We start from the raw sequence: 20754 nt of genomic DNA, 5'->3' as shown, positions 1-20754 counted from the left end.
GCATGAATCTTATCCTCAACAGTGGCGATCACGAAGGGACTACCGTAAGAAATATTGGCTGAATTTCTCTCTTGGATCGAGGAGGCAATTTCCCAGTACCTGGGGGTCCCCCGACAATGAGAGCTGATCACTCTCACAAATCACAGGTTAGTTTCATATACATTATATGTGACGATTTGCCTATGAGTTGGGGGTTTTCGGCGAAAAAGTTTGGCTTCTGATCTGAGAGGGATATTGACGCTGCAGACCTCCAGCGTGTGCCTATCTTTCGCTTGTAGTCTAGAACAAAGACCGAAGCCAGACCCATAGGTGCTGGATGTAGGTCTTAAGGATCTGGCTGTTTGTACGGTTGGAAGTTGTTACACGGCTGCTAGAAGGATCAGAAGGAGAGAGGGGGGGCTGTGAGCGCCACAGGAGGCTTGTCATTTCTCCGCTTTAGCTCTGACTTAGTTCTCAAAGAGTTAATTGTCTGCAGTTGTTGGAATTAGTAGAAGGAGGGCGAGAGAAGGAGCCTGGCTAGTTTACCAGACGGATATTTTGTTTGGAATTTGGAACAGAGAGATAAGGGAACCGGCGTTTCCCCCTGTATTTGTATCACATCTATTGCCATGTTTATAGCCGGAGAAATAGGAACACATGGCGAACGGTATATTGTATCCATGTGTTGGACACAGTAATTGTGTTCTCTTTACACGGTAAGGAGGGGGAGGGATTCCGGTGGGGGATAAGTGTTTGAATCAGCGTATTCCCCTGAGTATTAACTCATGCACTGCTGTGTAAGACCCCAAAGAAATAGGGACGTATGAGGATCGGTATTGTATTCATACGTTGGACGTTGTAAGTGTGTCCTTATTACACAGCAGAGGAGGTGGGAAAAGGATTCAGTTGGAACCGGCCGGTCCAATTAGAGCACTATGTACTCTCTGTTCAAGAAGAAATTGGTTCTTCCAGGGAGTACTTTAGTCGGTAGATGGGGAGGGAAAAAAATATACGAAAGATTGTAAAAAATTGTGTAAAGTAGTTGGACTACCACCAGATGGCAGACTGCAACCAATGTACGGAAGTCCATATTAATCTCCAGTGAGGGTATAACGAAGAACAAAGACCCCATGTACTGCCTGTTGCAGTTTCTAGAATCACTAAATGTCTTTCTCTAGCTGTGCCTCATTGTTCTTCTTTAGGAGTCATTACATTTGGTATTAATCAAACCCCTCCTTCGTATGCAGGAATGCAAACTGGTTTACAGGCACTAAGTTTCACTCCGTAGTTCCAGCCCCTGACATTACACCCAGGGAGTCCCAATATGGACGTACACCCGGAAGTCAGGTGCCTGGAACTTCCTGTGTCAGCCATCTTGGTACACCCACTGATGGCATTACACCTTTTCAGCCACGCCTCTCTCGGTGGTTCTTTGTCCAAAGCTCTCAACCCATCCCCTTTAAACCTTTTTTTCTTTTTTTGGGGGGGAGGGGTGTTCTCTGGTATATATGACTAACATATTTGAGTAAGTATAAAATAGTATATTTGTTTACTCAGCTATCCAATAAATGTAAGTCAGAGATAACTAAGTGAAACTTTTAAAGAATTGGTAAATAGAATAGAGGTAGGTAAATACATATTTTTGTACTGTATTAGTTAATCTAAAAAATCTTAAAAGACTTACCCTACTGATGTCAGAAGGTATTATATCCATTTGTATAAAGGAAAGAAGGGAATTTTGTTACTTACCGTAAATTCCTTTTCTTCTAGCTCCAATTGGGAGACCCAGACGATTGGGTGTATAGCTACTGCCTCCGGAGGCCACACAAAGTATTACACTAAAAAGTGTAAGGCCCCTCCCCTTCTGCATATACACCCCCCGTGGGATCACGGGCTCTCAGTTTTAGTGCAAAAGCAAGGAGGAAAGCCAATAACTGGTTATACAAATTCAATCCGAAGGAACATCGGAGAACTGAAACTATTCAACATGAACAACATGTGTACCCGAAAAACCAAAAAATCCCGAAGGAAACAGGGCGGGTGCTGGGTCTCCCAATTGGAGCTAGAAGAAAAGGAATTTACTGTAAGTAACAAAATTCCCTTCTTCTTCGGCGCTCCATTGGGAGACCCAGACGATTGGGACGTCCAAAAGCAGTCCCTGGGTGGGTAAATTAATACCTCAAGTTAGGGCCGTAAAACAGCCCTTCCCTACATGGAGGCAACCGCCGCCTGCAGGACTCTTCTACCTAGGCTGGCATCCGCCTAAGCGTAGGCATGCACCTGATAATGCTTGGTGAAAGTGTGCAGACTCGACCAGGTAGCTGCCTGGCACACCTGCTGAGCCGTAGCCTGGTGCCGTAATGCCCAGGACGCACCCACGGCTCTGGTAGAATGGGCCTTCAGCCCTGATGGAACCGGAAGCCCAGCAGAACGGTAGGCTTCAAGAATTGGTTCCTTGATCCATCGAGCCAGGGTGGATTTGGAAGCCTGCGACCCTTTGCGCTGACCAGCGACAAGTACAAAGAGTGCATCCGAGCGGCGCAGGGGCGCCGTGCGGGAAATGTAGATTCTGAGCGCTCTCATCAGATCCAACAAATGCAAATCCAATTCATATCAATGAACTGGATGAGGACAAAAGGAAGGTAAGGAGATATCCTGACTGAGATGAAAGGGGGATACCACCTTAGGGAGAAACCCCGGAATCAGGCGCAGCACTACCTTGTCTTGGTGAAACACCAGGAAGGGAGCTTTGGATGACCGCGCTGCTAGCTCGGACACTCTCTGAAGAGACGTGACCGCTACCAAAAAGGCCACTTTCTGTGAAAGTCGAGAAAGTGAAACATCCCTCAGAGGCTCAAAGGGCGGCTCCTGGAGAGCAATTAGTACCCTGTTCAGATCCCATGGGTCTAACGGCCTCTTGTACGGAGGGACAATGTGACAAACCCCCTGCAGGAACGTGCGTACCTGAGGAAGTCGTACTATGCGCTTCTGAAAGAATACAGACAGCGCTGGGACTCGTCCGTTAAGGGAGCCGAGCGACAAACCTTTTCCCAAACCAGATTGCAGGAAGGAAGGAAAAGTAGGCAATGCAAATGTCCAGGGAGACACTCCCTGAGCAGAGCACTAAGATAAGAATATCTTCCACGTCTTGTGGTAGATCTTGGCAGACGTCGGCTTCCTAGCCCGTCTCATGGTGGCAATGACGTCTTGAGATAATCCTGAAGACGCTAGGATCCAGGACTCAATGGCCACACAGGCAGGTTCAGGGCCGTAGAATTCAAATGGAAAAACGGCCCTTGGGACAGTAAGTCTGGCCGGTCTGGTAGTGCCCACGGTTGGCCGACCGTGAGAAGCCACAGATGCGGGTACCACGACCTCCTCGGCCAGTCTGGGGCGACGAGGATGGCGCGGCGGCAATCGGAGCTGATCTTGCGTAGCCCTCTGGGCAACAGTGCCAGATGGGGAAACACATAGGGTAGCTGGAACTGCGACCAATCCTGAACTAAGGCGCCTGCCGCCAGAGCTCTTTGATCGTGAGACCGCGCCATGAAAATCGGGCCCTTGTTGTTGTGCCGAGACGCCATTAGGTCGACGTCCGGCCTCCCCCAGCGGCTACAGATTTCTTGAAACCCGTCCGGGTGCAGAGACCATTCCCCTGCGTCCATGCCCTGGCGACTGAGGAAGTCTGCTTCCCAGTTTTCTACGCCCGGGATGTGAACTGCGGATATGGTGTATGCTCTGTCTTCCACCCACATCAGAATCCGCCGGACTTCCTGGGAGGCTTGCCGACTGCGTGTTCCGCCTTGGTGGTTGCTGTATGCCACCGCTGCGAAGTTGTCCGACTGAATTCGGATCTGTTTGCCTTCCAGCCTCTGCTGGAAGGCTTGCAGGGCAAGATACCCTGCCCAGATTTCCAGAACATTGATCTGAAGGGTGGACTCCTCTGAAGAGAGTCCTTGCCCGTCTGAGAAAGGGGTACGTTCCTGTCTAGGGACGTCGACTTCCCAGCCCATTGGCGAAGAATGTCCTATAGAAGTGGACGCAGATGAAACTGCGCGAAAGGGACTGCCTCTGCATGAGGCGTCTTAAGGGGTGTGACTGGCCTTGAAGGAGAGACTGCACCCCCGTCTGTAGTGAACGCTGTATGTCCAGCGGGAGCTGCACTATCGCTGAGCGAGTGTGAAGCTCCATGCCAAGATATGTCAGCGATTGGGTCGGTGTCAGATTTAACTTTGAAAAGTTTATGATCCACCCGAAACTCTGGAGAGTCTCCAGCGCCACGTTCAGGCTGTGTTGGCATGCCTCTTGAGAGGGTGCCTTGACAAGTAGATCGTCCAAGTAAGGGATCACAGAGTGACCCTGAGAGTGCAGGACTGCTCCCACTGCTGCCATGAACTTGGTGAAAAGCCGTGGGGCTGTCGCCAGACCGAAGGGCAGGGCTACGAACTGAAGATGCTCGTCTTCAGTAACGAATCGTAGCCAACACCGGTGCTCTGGAGCAATCGGCACGTGGAGATAAGCATCCTGATGTCTATTGACGCTAGGAAATCTCCTTGAGACATTGAGGCAATGACGGAGCGGAGGGATTCCATCCGGAACCGCCTGGTTTTCACGTGCTTGTTGAGCAGTTTTAGGTCCAAAACGGAACGGAAAGAGCCGTCGTTTTTTGGTACCACAACCAGATTGGAGTAAAAACCGTATCTTGTTCCTGAGGAGGAACAGGGATTACCACTCCTTCTGCCTGCAGAAGAGCCTCGGCTCGGTCGGGAGGTGAGGAAGTTCTGAAGATCTAGTCGGAGGACGAGAACAGAACTCTATCCTGTACACGTGAGACAAAATGTCTCTCACCCACCGGTCTTTGACCTGTGGCAGCTAAATGTCGCCAAAGCGGGAGAGTCTGCCACCGACCGCGGATGCGGAGAGAGAGGGCTGAACGTCATGAGGAAACCGCCTTGGTAGCGGTTCCTCCGGCTGCCTTCCTTGGGCGTGATTGAGCCCGCCAGGAATCTGCGCCTCTCTGAGCCTTTTGAGTCCTTTTGGACGAGGACAATTGGGACCTGCCCGAGCCTGGGAAGGACCGAAACCTCGACTGTCCCTTCCTCTGTTGAGGTGTTGTTTGATCTGGGCTGGTGTAAGGAAGAGTCCTTACCCTTGGACTGTTTAATGATTTCATCCAATCGCTCACCAAACAGTCTGTCACCAGATAATGGCAAACTGGTTAAGCACTTTTTTGGAAGCAGAATCTGCTTTCCATTCCCTCAACCACAAGGCTCTGCGTAAAACCACGGAGTTGGCGGACGCCACTGACGTACGGCTCGTAGAGTGCAGGACAGCATTAATAGCGTAAGTCGCAATGCAGACATTGCGAGGTTAAGGACGCCATCTGCGGCACAGATGTACATGTGACAGTGTCCACGTGCGCAAGACCAGCTGAAATAGCTTGGAATGCCCATACGGCTGCGAATGCCGGAGCAACCGACACGCCGATAGCTTCATAGACAGAATTCAACCAGAGGACCATCTGTCTGTCAATGGCATCTTTAAGTGAAGTCCCATCTTCCACTGCAACTATGGATCTAGCCGCAAGCCTGGAGATTGGGGGATCCACCTTTGGACACTGGGTCCAGCGCTTGACCACGTCAGGGAGAAAAAAGGGTAACGTGTATCCTTAATACGATTGGAGAACGCTTATCTGGATAAGTGTGGTGTTTCCGGATTGCTTCTCTGAAGTCAGCGTGGCCAGAAAAGTACTCAATATACGCTTGAGATACTGAAAAGGGATTTCTCCTGCTGTGAAGCTGACTCCTCCACCGGAGGAGCTGAGGGAGAAATATCCAACATTCCCTTGATGGACGCTATAAGATCATTCACTATGGCGTCACCATCCGGTGTATCCGGATTGAGAGCGGTCTCAGGATCCGAGTCCTGATCAGCTACGTCTGCCTCATCATACAGAGAGTCCCGCTGGGACCCTAACCAGTGATGAAGCCGAGTGCCGCTCCCAGCGAGCTCGCTTAGACTGTCTGGGACTGTCGTCCGTGTCAGAGCCTGCGCCCTGGGATGCATGGGACCCCCCCGGAGCACTGATTTGTTCCAAATGAGGGCGTATCAACATTGCCCATGGTCCGTCTGGACTGCAAAGTCTCTAAGATGTTAGTCACAGTCACAGACAATCTATCAGCCGAAACTGCAACTCCGTCCCTGTCCCTGGACAGGGTTCACAGGTGGTTCCTTTAGCCACCTCTAGCAGAGACCCCGGCTGACCAAGTGCTACAGGGGAGCATTGCACACAATGGGGACAGTGGAACCTGCCGTGTGGAACAGTATCACGTGCAGTACAAGCAGCATAGAAAGCCTGTGCCTTGGCACTCTTGCTTTTTTGCTGCTGTTGTCTAGCCATCTAGAAGCATATAGCCAAGAATAGCGACCGTACAGTGCAATGTATAGCATACAAGCAGAAAGTACAAATGAACACTTCAGCACATGCAGTACAAGCAGCATAGAAAGCCTGTGCCTTAGCACCCTTGCTTTTTTGCTGCTGTTGTCTAGCCATCTAGGAGTATATAGCCAAGAATAGCGACCGTACAGTGCAATGTATAGCATACAAGCAGAAAGTACAAATGAACACTTCAGCACATGCAGTACAAGCAGCATAGAAAGCCTGTGCCTTAGCACCCTTGCTTTTTTGCTGCTGTTGTCTAGCCATCTAGGAGTATATAGCCAAGAATAGCGACCGTACAGTGCAGTGTATAGCATACCAGCATAAAGTACAAATGAACACTTCAGCACATGCAATACAAGCAGCCTAGAAAGCCTGTGCCTTAGCACCCTTGCTTTTTGCTGCTGTAGTCTAGCCATCTAGGCATAAAGTACAAATGGCATTAGTGGGGTCAGCACTTCAGGTGCTGCTTACCGCCCGCACAAAAGCGAGTGTATGGTCGCCCGAATCCTGTGACTGGTTGCCCAGAGCTTGTCTCCCTTCTCCAGCCCAGACTGCGTGCAGGAATGGCTGCCGGCGTCTTGTGAAGAGGGGCGGGCCGTGGGCGTGCCCCAGACAAGAGCGAGAAACTGGCGTCCCACTGTGTCCAGTGAAGGGGGCTGGAGAATGCAAAGCAGACTCCAGCTCTCGGCGCTGACTTTCTGTACAGCGTCCCGCCCCTCCCCTGACTGGCAGGGCTGGGGGCGGGAACGAAGCGAAAACTAGGCCGCAAAGCCGGGGACTCGAGTAATAAGTGCGGCCGTCCTATGTGCACGGCCAGCGCGGAAGTCCCCGGCGCACCACAAGTCCCAGCCGCGCCACAGTGTAAAACACCCCGCAGCGGCCGGCGCGGCAGTTTCTAACACATAAATTCACTCAGCTAAGCTGCAGTGAATAATAGCACAAGCGCTCCGCGCTGTTGTCCCCGGCGCACTAGCACTCCCAGCAATGCTGGTGTGTGTGTGCGCGATGTGTACGGGGACACAGAGTACCTTAATGTAGCAGGGCCCTGTCCCTGACGATACCCAGCTCCATATCCAGCAGGTTCTCCGGGTCTGTGGATGGAGCCCGGTCTCAGTGCCTGGAGACCGGTAAGATCCCACTTCACCCAGAGCCCTGAGGGGGGATGGGGAAGGAAAACAGCATGTGGGCTCCAGCCTCCGTACCCGCAATGGGTACCTCAACCTTAACAAACACCGCCGACAAAAGTGGGGTGAGAAGGGAGCATGCTGGGGGCCCTAGTATGGGCCCACTTTTCTTCCAACCGACATAGTCAGCAGCTGCTGCTGACTAAAAACAGTGGAGCTATGCGTGGATGTCTGACCTCCTTCGCACAAAGCATAAAACTGAGAGCCCGTGATCCCACGGGGGGTGTATATGCAGAAGGGGAGGGGCCTTACACTTTTTAGTGTAATACTTTGTGTGGCCTCCGGAGGCAGTAGCTATACACCCAATCGTCTGGGTCTCCCAATGGAGCGCCGAAGAAATATATAATGCATCCAGCGGAGATGTGTGTTGCGGAGAGTAACAGAGGATGAGTTTTTTTCTTTGCTTTGGCTTCTACTAAAAGATAAGGATGGAATATTGCCCCTCCCCAACAGAGAAGTTCTGTTTAACCCTTAGAGCTCAGGATTTCACATTTTTAGTTTCCTGCTCATACCTGAATGATTAAATTAATTTTGTAGGGACAATTAGATTTCATGAGCTAAGCAAATTAGTTTGTGTTGTTTTGTTTTTATATGGTGATTTATTCGAACAATATATTTTTATTTTTGTGTCTCTGTATACAGACCCTATCCTCTTTCCTGTTTTTACGATCTTTTCTAAACAATTTATATTTTTGCAGGTTAGTCGCCCAGTCACAGCTGTCATCTAACCAGGTTTCAGCTATTTTTACTATCAAAGGTTTTCTTTTCTTTATGGATACTGTGTTGTTTATCGTAAGGTTTCAAAATTCCCCAGGAATGTATATTGTTGTAAGATATACATTATTTTCACTGTTTGTCTAACGTTAGTTTTTAGTATGTAGCTAACTTATTACCTGCTGTTTTATTTTTTCTTTTAGGGAATACCAGCATAAAATCTCTGAATTTTGCCAGATTGGTAAACAAAACAAAAAAAAATACATCTCCTTACCTGCGTCCCGCCTGCAATGCAGAAGGAAAGAGGTGGGCGGGATGTTTACGTCCCGCTCATCTCCTCCCCTCCTTTTCTATTGGCCGCCTGCCGTGTGATGTCGCTGTGACGCCGCATGACCCACCCCCTTAGGAAGGAGGCGGGTCGCCGGCCAGAGCGAAGTCGCAGGGCAGGTAAGTGCGTGTGAAGCTGCCGTAGTGATAATGTTCGCTACGGGAGCTATCACAAGATATCGCATGTGCGACGGGGGCAGGGACTAACGCGTTCGGCATCGCTACAATCGGCTAGCAATGTCGCAGCGTGCAAAGTACCCCTTATAGTTATAAGAATGATCTAATGCATATTTTTAGTTTTTTGTTTTCATAGATGGAACAAGATGTTGGTCGATTCTGCACTGGATATGCTGCAGTTTACACAACATGAGGTAGTCAAAATTTGAACCACTCCCTCCCCTCCTATCGGTACAGGAGGCAGTGACGCATTAATGCCTCTCTAGATGGGTAGAACAGGAGTGGCTAAGAGTCTTTAGATGTGTATGTAGGTTGTAGATTTTTTTTTCCTGTTGTCAAATGAGCTAGATATGCTGAAGAGAAAGTCTAGATCTGAGCTGATGGAATCGGATGGAGATCCCCGCACATGTGCAGCTGACCAAGAAGCAGTGAACGGGCCTAGAGTTGAGGAGTCCTTTACCAATGCAAACCAGGACCATACCTCGGTGGCACCTGTCACGTCAGTGACTTCTGTCACTCCTTGTGTTCTTAAATTCCTACAGGAACGGGCGATACAACAAGGAATGGAGTGTGACATGCAGGCAGCCGGGTCTGTGGATAAAGGGTGGTAAGCTTTCTCTGCCATGAGAGCTCTTCTCAATGATGGCCCAGGTAACCTATGGACTAAAATCTGTGTAAGACGGATATCAGTGTGTGCTTTGGTGACACCAGGGTTCAGTACATAGGTGGACAGACTCACCCAGTCTTGTAAGACATGTGCCTAAAACGAAGTGAGAAAAAAACTGTAAAGAGTACGCAGAAACACCCTGCACCTGCTCTACCCATTTTTAGAGGCTGCAAACTGATTATAGATGTATATCATGAGCACGTTGTATGCAAGTCTGTGCGTGTTGTGTAGATTTCTCTCCAGGTTTGGTCAGAGGCTTTCCAGTGCCGAAAATGACGTCATTGCTGAGAAGCACATGATGGTGGTATGTAAAAAAAAAAAAAAAAAAAATGGGTTTACAAAAAAGGTGTATATTTTATAGAAAAGTGGAAACTGGCAAATCGTGTACAAAATGTATGTTTTGTTTTCTTTTCGTAATAAACATGTTTTTATGTAAGATATTTTTTGGTTTAGCACAGACATGTATATTTTTATATGATTGATTAAATAGTGTGATAATCAGGTGTATTTTCAAATTTCAGATCTTAAATCAGAGCTAGTAGAATATGGTTTTTGGTCAGGACACTGATTGATCCCAAAGGACCAGCGAGAAAGAGCCATGAGTCAACACTAGAGGAGCCGATCCAACCGCAGAAACTTCAATGGATCCACGCCTCGCATTGCAGAAGGGTCGATCCACCAGAGCTGCACTGAGCGTCCTGCTCATATTTATCCTTTCAAATAACCTTTTCAGTCTCAGATCATCATTGCCAAAACAGTTAGAAGAGAGGCTTAGAGAACCTTGAGACATGGGAAAGTCCAACTACAAAGGGTGAGGACTCGCCTAGGAATCCTTGGCCTCAAACCGGTGAAGAAACCCCTTTCCCCTTTCCGCCCATGCCTCAACGTTCAGTTAGGCAGGATTTCCCAACAGATCTTTCTACCTCTCTTCCTAAGGGAACACAGTACCCTTAGAATTCAGAAATGGAAGAAATAAGTCTTTAGGGAGACTGTTGAGGATAAGAATTAAGTAATCAAAAATACTTAATTCAGCCATTTCATAGACTCAGGTATATGGTTTAGTAGATGTAAATAACACATATTTATGAATGCTTTTGTTTCTAACACATATATATGTATATTGCATATTTAGTGATTTCCTTAACACCGTATATATCAGTATATGTAACTTGAAGATGGCTGCCACATCCTGTCTACACCCAAGATGATGAACAAAGGAGAATTCCTAAAGTTTGGACTGACCAATCCAGCAGAGACTATGCTAATTTCTATACGTCTGGAAGCCCCGACCTACGATATGTGATTGGACTGTACTTTTGTTTACCCCCTTTTACTTCTTGGTCCTATAAGGGCTTTGTCTAAGAATAAAGATCAGTCTGTGGCTCGTCAGTCGTGAGAGAGAGTCATAATTGATTCAACTAATTGTTATTCTTTCTCGCTGTGCACACACGACAATATAATTTGGAACAGCAGTCAGTTTCTGAGAGACCGCTTGAGTCTCATCCTCAACAGAGCGAGCCGAGGAGAAGAGCGTGACCGAGAACAGCGAATGTGACGGAGCGAGCCGAGGAGAAGAGCGTGACCGGGAACAGCGAATGTGACGTAGCGAGCCGAGGAGAAGAGCGTGACCGGGAACAGCGAATGTGACGGAGCGAGCCGAGGAGAAGAGCGTAACCGGGAACAGCGAATGTGACGGAGCGAGCCGAGGAGAAGAGCGTTACCGGGAACAGCGAATGTGACGGAGCGAGCCGAGGAGAAGAGCGTGACCGGGAACAGCGAATGTGACGGAGCGAGCCGAGGAGAAGAGCGTGACCGGGAACAGCGAATGTGACGGAGCGAGCCGAGGAGAAGAGCGTGACCGGGAACAGCGAATGTGACGGAGCGAGCCGAGGAGAAGAGCGTGACCGGGAACAGCGAATGTGACGGAGCGAGCCGAGGAGAAGAGCGTGACCGGAAACAGCGAATGTGACGGAGCAAGCCGAGGAGAAGAGCATGACTGGGAACAGCGAATGTGACGGAGCAAGCCGAGGAGAAGAGTGAATGAGCACAGGCCATGTGATGTGAGGAGGGACCCCGGACCCCACAGTCAGCGGTCGGGGGGCACTCACTGTGGCCTTGGTCTGGGACACGTAGTCGTCCTCCATCTTCAGGAGTCGGGTGTTGGTGTCATCAAGCAGCTCCTGGATGTTCTCAGTGTGTCGCTTCTGTAGATCGAACTTCTCCTGCTCCATGTCCGCCACCGCCGAGTGCAGCTGTACAGGAAGAAGGGCGTCACCACAGCCGCAGCAGCACCCCCTCACGCGCCGCAGCGGCACCCCCCACACACACGCCGCAGCCCCTCACACGCCGCAGCCGCACCCCCTCACACGCCGCAGCCACACCCCCTCACACGCCGCAGCCGCACCCCCTCACACGCCGCAGCCGCACCTCCTACCTTCTCTCACTGCAAGCGCTGGCTGCAGGCGCTCTCCTCGTACACTGCAGCTGCACCTCTTACGTGTCAGCACGCCTCACCTTCCCCCACTGCAGGCGCTCCCCTCGCACAGCACAGCTGCTGCAGCACCTCTTACCTTCTTCTCCCACTGCAGGCGCAGGCTGTCAGCGCTCTCCTCGCACACTGCAGCTGCACCTCTTACGTGTCAGCACGCCTCACCTTCCCCCACTGCAGGCGCTCCCCTCGCACAGCACAGCTGCTGCAGCACCTCTTACCTTCTTCTCCCACTGCAGGCGCAGGCTGTCAGCGCTCTCCTCGCACAGCTTCCTCAGCTCCTGGATCTGCGCCTCTTTGGTCTCGCGGATGAGCTGTGACTCCCGCAGGACGGTCTGCACTGTGAACAGGGAGGACAGATCAGCACAGCTTCTCCTGGGAGTTGTAGTCCACCGCCGCGCTGGCCTCACCTTTCTTCTCCAGCCTCCTGACGGTCTCCTCGGCCTCCTCCTGCTTTGTTCTGTACAGATTCTTCATTTCTTCTAGCTCATTGTTCTTTCTTTCTAGAATCTAGACATAAAACATGTACGTCACAACCAGAGCCGCAGCAGAACATCGTCCTCAGGGCCAGAGCCGCAGCAGAACATCATCCTCAGGAGCAGAGCCGCAGCAGAACATCGTCCTCAGGACCAGAGCCGCAGCAGAACATCATCCTCAGGAGCAGAGCCGCAGCAGAACATCATCCTCAGGAGCAGAGCCGCAGCAGAACATCATCCTCAGGACCAGAGCCGCAGCAGAACATCGTCCTCAGGGCCAGAGCCGCAGCAGAACATCGTCCTCAGGACCAGAGCCGCAGCAGAACATCACCCTCAGGACCAGAGCCGCAGCAGAACATCACCCTCAGGACCAGAGCCGCAGCAGAACATCGTCCTCAGGACCAGAGCCGCAGCAGAACATCGTCCTCAGGAGCAGAGCCGCAGCAGAACATCACCCTCAGGACCAGAGCCGCAGCAGAACATCACCCTCAGGACCAGAGCCGCAGCAGAACATCATCCTCAGGAGCAGAGCCGCAGCAGAACGTGTACCCCGGGCCAGAGCCGCAGCAGAACATCATCCTCAGGAGCAGAGCCGCAGCAGAACATCATCCTCAGGAGCAGAGCCGCAGCAGAACATCATCCTCAAGACCAGAGCCGCAGCAGAACATCATCCTCAGGAGCAGAGCCGCAGCAGAACATCATCCTCAGGACCAGAGCCGCAGCAGAACATCATCCTCAGGAGCAGAGCCGCAGCAGAACATCATCCTCAGGAGCAGAGCCGCAGCAGAACATCATCCTCAAGACCAGAGCCGCAGCAGAACATCATCCTCAGGACCAGAGCCGCAGCAGAACATCACCCTCAGGACCAGAGCCGCAGCAGAACATCATCCTCAGGAGCAGAGCCGCAGCAGAACGTGTACCCCGGGCCAGAGCCGCAGCAGAACATCATCCTCAGGAGCAGAGCCGCAGCAGAACATCATCCTCAGGAGCAGAGCCGCAGCAGAACATCATCCTCAAGACCAGAGCCGCAGCAGAACATCATCCTCAGGAGCAGAGCCGCAGCAGAACATCATCCTCAGGACCAGAGCCGCAGCAGAACATCATCCTCAGGAGCAGAGCCGCAGCAGAACATCATCCTCAGGAGCAGAGCCGCAGCAGAACATCATCCTCAAGACCAGAGCCGCAGCAGAACATCATCCTCAAGACCAGAGCCGCAGCAGAACATCATCCTCAGGACCAGAGCCGCAGCAGATCATCATCCTCAGGGCCAGAGCCGCAGCAGAACATCGTCCTCAGGACCAGAGCCGCAGCAGAACATCATCCTCAGGAGCAGAGCCGCAGCAGAACATCATCCTCAGGACCAGAGCCGCAGCAGAACATCATCCTCAGGGCCAGAGCCGCAGCAGAACATCATCCTCAGGGCCAGAGCCGCAGCAGAACATCGTCCTCAGGACCAGAGCCGCAGCAGAACATCATCCTCAGGACCAGAGCCGCAGCAGAACATCATCCTCAGGACCAGAGCCGCAGCAGAACATCATCCTCAGGACCAGAGCCGCAGCAGAACATCATCCTCAGGGCCAGAGCCGCAGCAGAACATCATCCCCGGGCCAGAGCCGCAGCAGAACGTGTACCCCGGGCCAGAGCCGCAGCAGAACATCATCCTCAGGACCAGAGCCGCAGCAGAACATCATCCTCAGGACCAGAGCCACAGCAGAACATCGTCCTCAGGGCCAGAGCCGCAGCAGAACATCATCCTCAGGACCAGAGCCGCAGCAGAACATCGTCCTCAGGACCAGAGCCGCAGCAGATCATCATCCTCAGGGCCAGAGCCGCAGCAGAACATCATCCTCAGGACCAGAGCCGCAGCAGAACATCGTCCTCAGGACCAGAGCCGCAGCAGAACATCGTCCTCAGGACCAGAGCCGCAGCAGAACATCGTCCTCAGGACCAGAGCCGCAGCAGATCATCATCCTCAGGGCCAGAGCCGCAGCAGAACATCATCCTCAGGACCAGAGCCGCAGCAGATCATCATCCTCAGGGCCAGAGCCGCAGCAGATCATCATCCTCAGGGCCAGAGCCGCAGCAGAACATCATCCTCAGGGCCAGAGCCGCAGCAGAACATCGTCCTCAGGACCAGAGCCGCAGCAGAACATCATCCTCAGGACCAGAGCCGCAGCAGAACATCATCCTCAGGACCAGAGCCGCAGCAGAACATCATCCTCAGGACCAGAGCCGCAGCAGAACATCATCCTCAGGGCCAGAGCCGCAGCAGAACATCATCCTCAGGGCCAGAGCCGCAGCAGAACATCATCCTCAGGACCAGAGCCGCAGCAGATCATCATCCTCAGGGCCAGAGCCGCAGCAGAACATCATCCTCAGGACCAGAGCCGCAGCAGAACATCGTCCTCAGGACCAGAGCCGCAGCAGAACATCATCCTCAGGACCAGAGCCGCAGCAGAACATCATCCTCAGGGCCAGAGCCGCAGCAGAACATCATCCTCAGGGCCAGAGCCGCAGCAGAACATCATCCTCAGGACCAGAGCCGCAGCAGAACATCATCCTCAGGACCAGAGCCGCAGCAGAACATCATCCTCAGGACCAGAGCCGCAGCAGAACATCATCCTCAGGACCAGAGCCGCAGCAGAACATCATCCTCAGGGCCAGAGCCGCAGCAGAACATCATCCCCGGGCCAGAGCCGCAGCAGAACGTGTACCCCGGGCCAGAGCCGCAGCAGAACATCATCCTCAGGACCAGAGCCGCAGCAGAACATCATCCTCAGGACCAGAGCCACAGCAGAACATCATCCTCAGGGCCAGAGCCGCAGCAGAACATCATCCTCAGGAGCAGAGCCGCAGCAGATCATCATCCTCAGGGCCAGAGCCGCAGCAGAACATCATCCTCAGGACCAGAGCCGCAGCAGAACATCATCCTCAGGACCAGAGCCGCAGCAGAACATCATCCTCAGGACCAGAGCCGCAGCAGAACATCATCCTCAGGGCCAGAGCCGCAGCAGAACATCATCCTCAGGGCCAGAGCCGCAGCAGAACATCATCCTCAGGGCCAGAGTCGCAGCAGAACATCATCCTCAGGGCCAGAGCCGCAGCAGAACATCGTCCCCCCTTAGCCACAGAGGAGCGCTCTCCAGCGGCCATAGTCGCAGCACCCCGCAGCACCGCGCTCACCTTCTGGACGTCTGCGTCGTGCTTCTGTTGCATCTTCAGCTTCTCCTCCTGATGTTTCGCCTCCAGCCCCTTCATCTTCCCCTCCATCTACAGAGGGAAACATCGGCAATAAATAAGCCTGGATCCCTGCACAAGATCCCGCTGAGGTCATGTCAGGACAAGGGGGGGGGGGGGGGTTTAGCGACCCCCAGGGGGGGGGGGGTTCAGGGCAGCAGCAGTCCCCCATACCTCCTTCATATGTAATGTAGAGAGGCGGCGCTCCTCTGTGACATCTGCACTTCTGCCGAGGCGCGAGTCTGGAGAGATCTGCAGAGACACGGGATTAGTGAGGCTGTGTTCACACTCGCGCTGTGCGGCATCTGTCACAATGAGCTGTGTGACTGATGGAGCGGATGAGCTGTGTGACTGATGGAGCGGATGCGCTGTGTGACTGATGGAGCCGATGCGCTGTGTGACTGATGGAGCCGATGCGCTGTGTGACTGATGGAGCCGATGCGCTGTGTGACTGATGGAGCCGATGCGCTGTGTGACTGATGGAGCCGATGCGCTGTGTGACTGATGGAGCCGATGCGCTGTGTGACTGATGGAGCCGATGCGCTGTGTGACTGATGGAGCCGATGCGCTGTGTGACTGATGGAGCCGATGCGCTGTGTGACTGATGGAGCCGATGCGCTGTGTGACTGATGGAGCCGATGCGCTGTGTGACTGATGGAGCCGATGCGCTGTGTGACTGATGGAGCCGATGCGCTGTGTGACTCATGGAGCCGATGCGCTGTGTGACTCATGGAGCCGATGCGCTGTGTGACTCATGGAGCCGATGCGCTGTGTGACTCATGGAGCGGATGCGCTGTGTGACTCATGGAGCGGATGCGCTGTGTGACTCATGGAGCGGATGCGCTGTGTGACTCATGGAGCGGATGCGCTGTGTGACTCATGGAGCGGATGCGCTGTGTGACTCATGGAGCGGATGCGCTGTGTGACTCATGGAGCGGATGCGCTGTGTGACTCATGGAGCGGATGCGCTGTGTGACTCATGGAGCGGATGCGCTGTGTGACTCATGGAGCGGATGCGCTGTGTGACTCATGGAGCGGATGCGCTGTGTGACTCATGGAGCGGATGCGCTGTGTGACTCATGGAGCGGATGCGCTGTGTGACTCATGGAGCGGATGCGCTGTGTGACTCATGGAGCGGATGCGCTGTGTGACTCATGGAGCGGATGCGCTGTGTGACTCATGGAGCGGATGCGCTGTGTGACTCATGGAGCGGATGCGCTGTGTGACTCATGGAGCGGATGCGCTGTGTGACTCATGGAGCGGATGCGCTGTGTGACTCATGGAGCGGATGCGCTGTGTGACTCATGGAGCGGATGCGCTGTGTGACTCATGGAGCGGATGCGCTGTGTGACTCATGGAGCGGATGCGCTGTGTGACTCATGGAGCGGATGCGCTGTGTGACTCATGGAGCGGATGCGCTGTGTGACTCATGGAGCGGATGCGCTGTGTGACTCATGGAGCGGATGCGCTGTGTGACTCATGGAGCGGATGCGCTGTGTGACTCATGGAGCGGATGCGCTGTGTGACTCATGGAGCGGATGCGCTGTGTGACTCATGGAGCGGATGCGCTGTGTGACTCATGGAGCGGATGCGCTGTGTGACTCATGGAGCGGATGCGCTGTGTGACTCATGGAGCGGATGCGCTGTGTGACTCATGGAGCGGATGCGCTGTGTGACTCATGGAGCGGATGCGCTGTGTGACTCATGGAGCGGATGCGCTGTGTGACTCATGGAGCGGATGCGCTGTGTGACTCATGGAGCGGATGCGCTGTGTGACTCATGGAGCGGATGCGCTGTGTGACTCATGGAGCGGATGCGCTGTGTGACTCATGGAGCGGATGCGCTGTGTGACTCATGGAGCGGATGCGCTGTGTGACTCATGGAGCGGATGCGCTGTGTGACTCATGGAGCGGATGCGCTGTGTGACTCATGGAGCGGATGCGCTGTGTGACTCATGGAGCGGATGCGCTGTGTGACTCATGGAGCGGATGCGCTGTGTGACTCATGGAGCGGATGCGCTGTGTGACTCATGGAGCGGATGCGCTGTGTGACTCATGGAGCGGATGCGCTGTGTGACTCATGGAGCGGATGCGCTGTGTGACTCATGGAGCGGATGCGCTGTGTGACTCATGGAGCGGATGCGCTGTGTGACTCATGGAGCGGATGCGCTGTGTGACTCATGGAGCGGATGCGCTGTGTGACTCATGGAGCGGATGCGCTGTGTGACTCATGGAGCGGATGCGCTGTGTGACTCATGGAGCGGATGCGCTGTGTGACTCATGGAGCGGATGCGCTGTGTGACTCATGGAGCGGATGCGCTGTGTGACTCATGGAGCGGATGCGCTGTGTGACTCATGGAGCGGATGCGCTGTGTGACTCATGGAGCGGATGCGCTGTGTGACTCATGGAGCGGATGCGCTGTGTGACTCATGGAGCGGATGCGCTGTGTGACTCATGGAGCGGATGCGCTGTGTGACTCATGGAGCGGATGCGCTGTGTGACTCATGGAGCGGATGCGCTGTGTGACTCATGGAGCGGATGCGCTGTGTGACTCATGGAGCGGATGCGCTGTGTGACTCATGGAGCGGATGCGCTGTGTGACTCATGGAGCGGATGCGCTGTGTGACTCATGGAGCGGATGCGCTGTGTGACTCATGGAGCGGATGCGCTGTGTGACTCATGGAGCGGATGCGCTGTGTGACTCATGGAGCGGATGCGCTGTGTGACTCATGGAGCGGATGCGCTGTGTGACTCATGGAGCGGATGCGCTGTGTGACTCATGGAGCGGATGCGCTGTGTGACTCATGGAGCGGATGCGCTGTGTGACTCATGGAGCGGATGCGCTGTGTGACTCATGGAGCGGATGCGCTGTGTGACTCATGGAGCGGATGCGCTGTGTGACTCATGGAGCGGATGCGCTGTGTGACTCATGGAGCGGATGCGCTGTGTGACTCATGGAGCGGATGCGCTGTGTGACTCATGGAGCGGATGCGCTGTGTGACTCATGGAGCGGATGCGCTGTGTGACTCATGGAGCGGATGCGCTGTGTGACTCATGGAGCGGATGCGCTGTGTGACTCATGGAGCGGATGCGCTGTGTGACTCATGGAGCGGATGCGCTGTGTGACTGATGGAGCGGATGCGCTGTGTGACTGATGGAGCGGATGCGCTGTGTGACTGATGGAGCGGATGAGCTGTGTGACTGATGGAGCGGATGCGTTGTGTGACTCATGGAGCGGATGAGCTGTGTGACTCATGGAGCGGATGCGCTGTGTGACTCATGGAGCGGATGCGCTGTGTGACTCATGGAGCGGATGCGCTGTGTGACTCATGGAGCGGATGCGCTGTGTGACTCATGGAGCGGATGCGCTGTGTGACTCATGGAGCGGATGCGCTGTGTGACTGATGGAGCGGATGCGCTGTGTGACTGATGGAGCGGATGCGCTGTGTGACTGATGGAGCGGATGCGCTGTGTGACTGATGGAGCGGATGAGCTGTGTGACTGATGGAGCGGATGCGCTGTGTGACTGATGGAGCGGATGAGCTGTGTGACTGATGGAGCGGATGCGTTGTGTGACTGATGGAGCCGATGCGCTGTGTGACTGATGGAGCCGATGCGCTGTGTGACTGATGGAGCCGATGCGCTGTGTGACTGATGGAGCCGATGCGCTGTGTGACTGATGGAGCCGATGCGCTGTGTGACTGATGGAGCGGATGAGCTGTGTGACTGATGGAGCCGATGCGCTGTGTGACTGATGGAGCCGATGCGCTGTGTGACTGATGGAGCCGATGCGCTGTGTGACTGATGGAGCCGATGCGCTGTGTGACTGATGGAGCCGATGCGCTGTGTGACTGATGGAGCGGATGCGTTGTGTGACTGATGGAGCGGATGCGTTGTGTGACTGATGGAGCGGATGCGTTGTGTGACTGATGGAGCGGATGCGTTGTGTGACTGATGGAGCGGATGCGCTGTGTGACTGATGGAGCGGATGCGCTGTGTGACTCATGGAGCGGATGCGCTGTGTGACTCATGGAGCGGATGCGCTGTGTGACTCATGGAGCGGATGCGCTGTGTGACTCATGGAGCGGATGCGCTGTGTGACTCATGGAGCGGATGCGCTGTGTGACTGATGGAGCGGATGCGCTGTGTGACTGATGGAGCGGATGCGCTGTGTGACTCATGGAGCGGATGCGCTGTGTGACTCATGGAGCGGATGCGCTGTGTGACTCATGGAGCGGATGCGCTGTGTGACTGATGGAGTGGATGCGCTGTGTGACTGATGGAGCGGATGAGCTGCAGATGGCGGCACAATGATGTGACTGATGCTGGAAAATAGCATCAGTTTTGTTTTTTTTTTAAGTGTTTTACTGGTGGCCGGCTATTGTGAAGGATCAGCCCAGAGGTGAGGGGCGGGGGCTGCAGGTATCAGTTATATCACACAGCAGTGACATCACCGCCCTGCAGATATACAGCAGCTCCTGCACTTACCGGGGAGAGGGGCTTGTCCCGCAGATATCAGTTATATCACACAGCAGTGACATCACCGCCCTGCAGATATACAGCGGCTCCTGCACTTACCGGGGAGAGGGGCTTGTCCCGCAGATATCAGTTATATCACACAGCAGTGACATCACCGCCCTGCAGATATACAGCGGCTCCTGCACTTACCGGGGAGAGGGGCTTGTCCCGCAGATATCAGTTATATCACACAGCAGTGACATCACCGCCCTGCAGATATACAGCGGCTCCTGCACTTACCGGGGAGAGGGGCTTGTCCCGCAGATATCAGTTATATCACACAGCAGTGACATCACCGCCCTGCAGATATACAGCGGCTCCTGCACTTACCGGGGAGAGGGGCTTGTCCCGCAGATATCAGTTATATCACACAGCAGTGACATCACCGCCCTGCAGATATACAGCGGCTCCTGCACCTACCGGGGAGAGGGGCTTGTCCCGCAGATATCAGTTATATCACACAGCAGTGACATCACCGCCCTGCAGATATACAGCGGCTCCTGCACTTACCGGGGAGAGGGGCTTGTCCCGCAGATATCAGTTAT

The 20754-nt window shown here is 53.8% G+C and overlaps 1 protein-coding gene across 1 annotated transcript in view; it reads right to left on the bottom strand.

Moving 5' to 3' along the window:
* Positions 1-20754, bottom strand: part of CEP112 (centrosomal protein 112) — a 98215-nt gene that overhangs the window by 61652 nt on the left and 15809 nt on the right. Inside the window, exons 7-11 of the mRNA XM_075332201.1 lie at positions 15866-15943; positions 15638-15724; positions 12389-12488; positions 12200-12318; positions 11599-11742 (exon numbers count right to left, since the gene is read on the bottom strand). Of these exons, the coding sequence (XP_075188316.1) occupies positions 11599-11742; positions 12200-12318; positions 12389-12488; positions 15638-15724; positions 15866-15943 (528 nt within the window). The remainder of the gene's footprint in view (positions 1-11598; positions 11743-12199; positions 12319-12388; positions 12489-15637; positions 15725-15865; positions 15944-20754) is intronic.

This window comes from Anomaloglossus baeobatrachus, unplaced genomic scaffold, assembly GCF_048569485.1.
Source record: "Anomaloglossus baeobatrachus isolate aAnoBae1 unplaced genomic scaffold, aAnoBae1.hap1 Scaffold_2540, whole genome shotgun sequence".
Lineage (NCBI taxonomy): Eukaryota > Metazoa > Chordata > Amphibia > Anura > Aromobatidae > Anomaloglossus > Anomaloglossus baeobatrachus.
The sequence above is the reverse complement of the archived record's forward strand: the minus strand, read 5'-3'. Positions and strand labels throughout refer to the sequence as shown.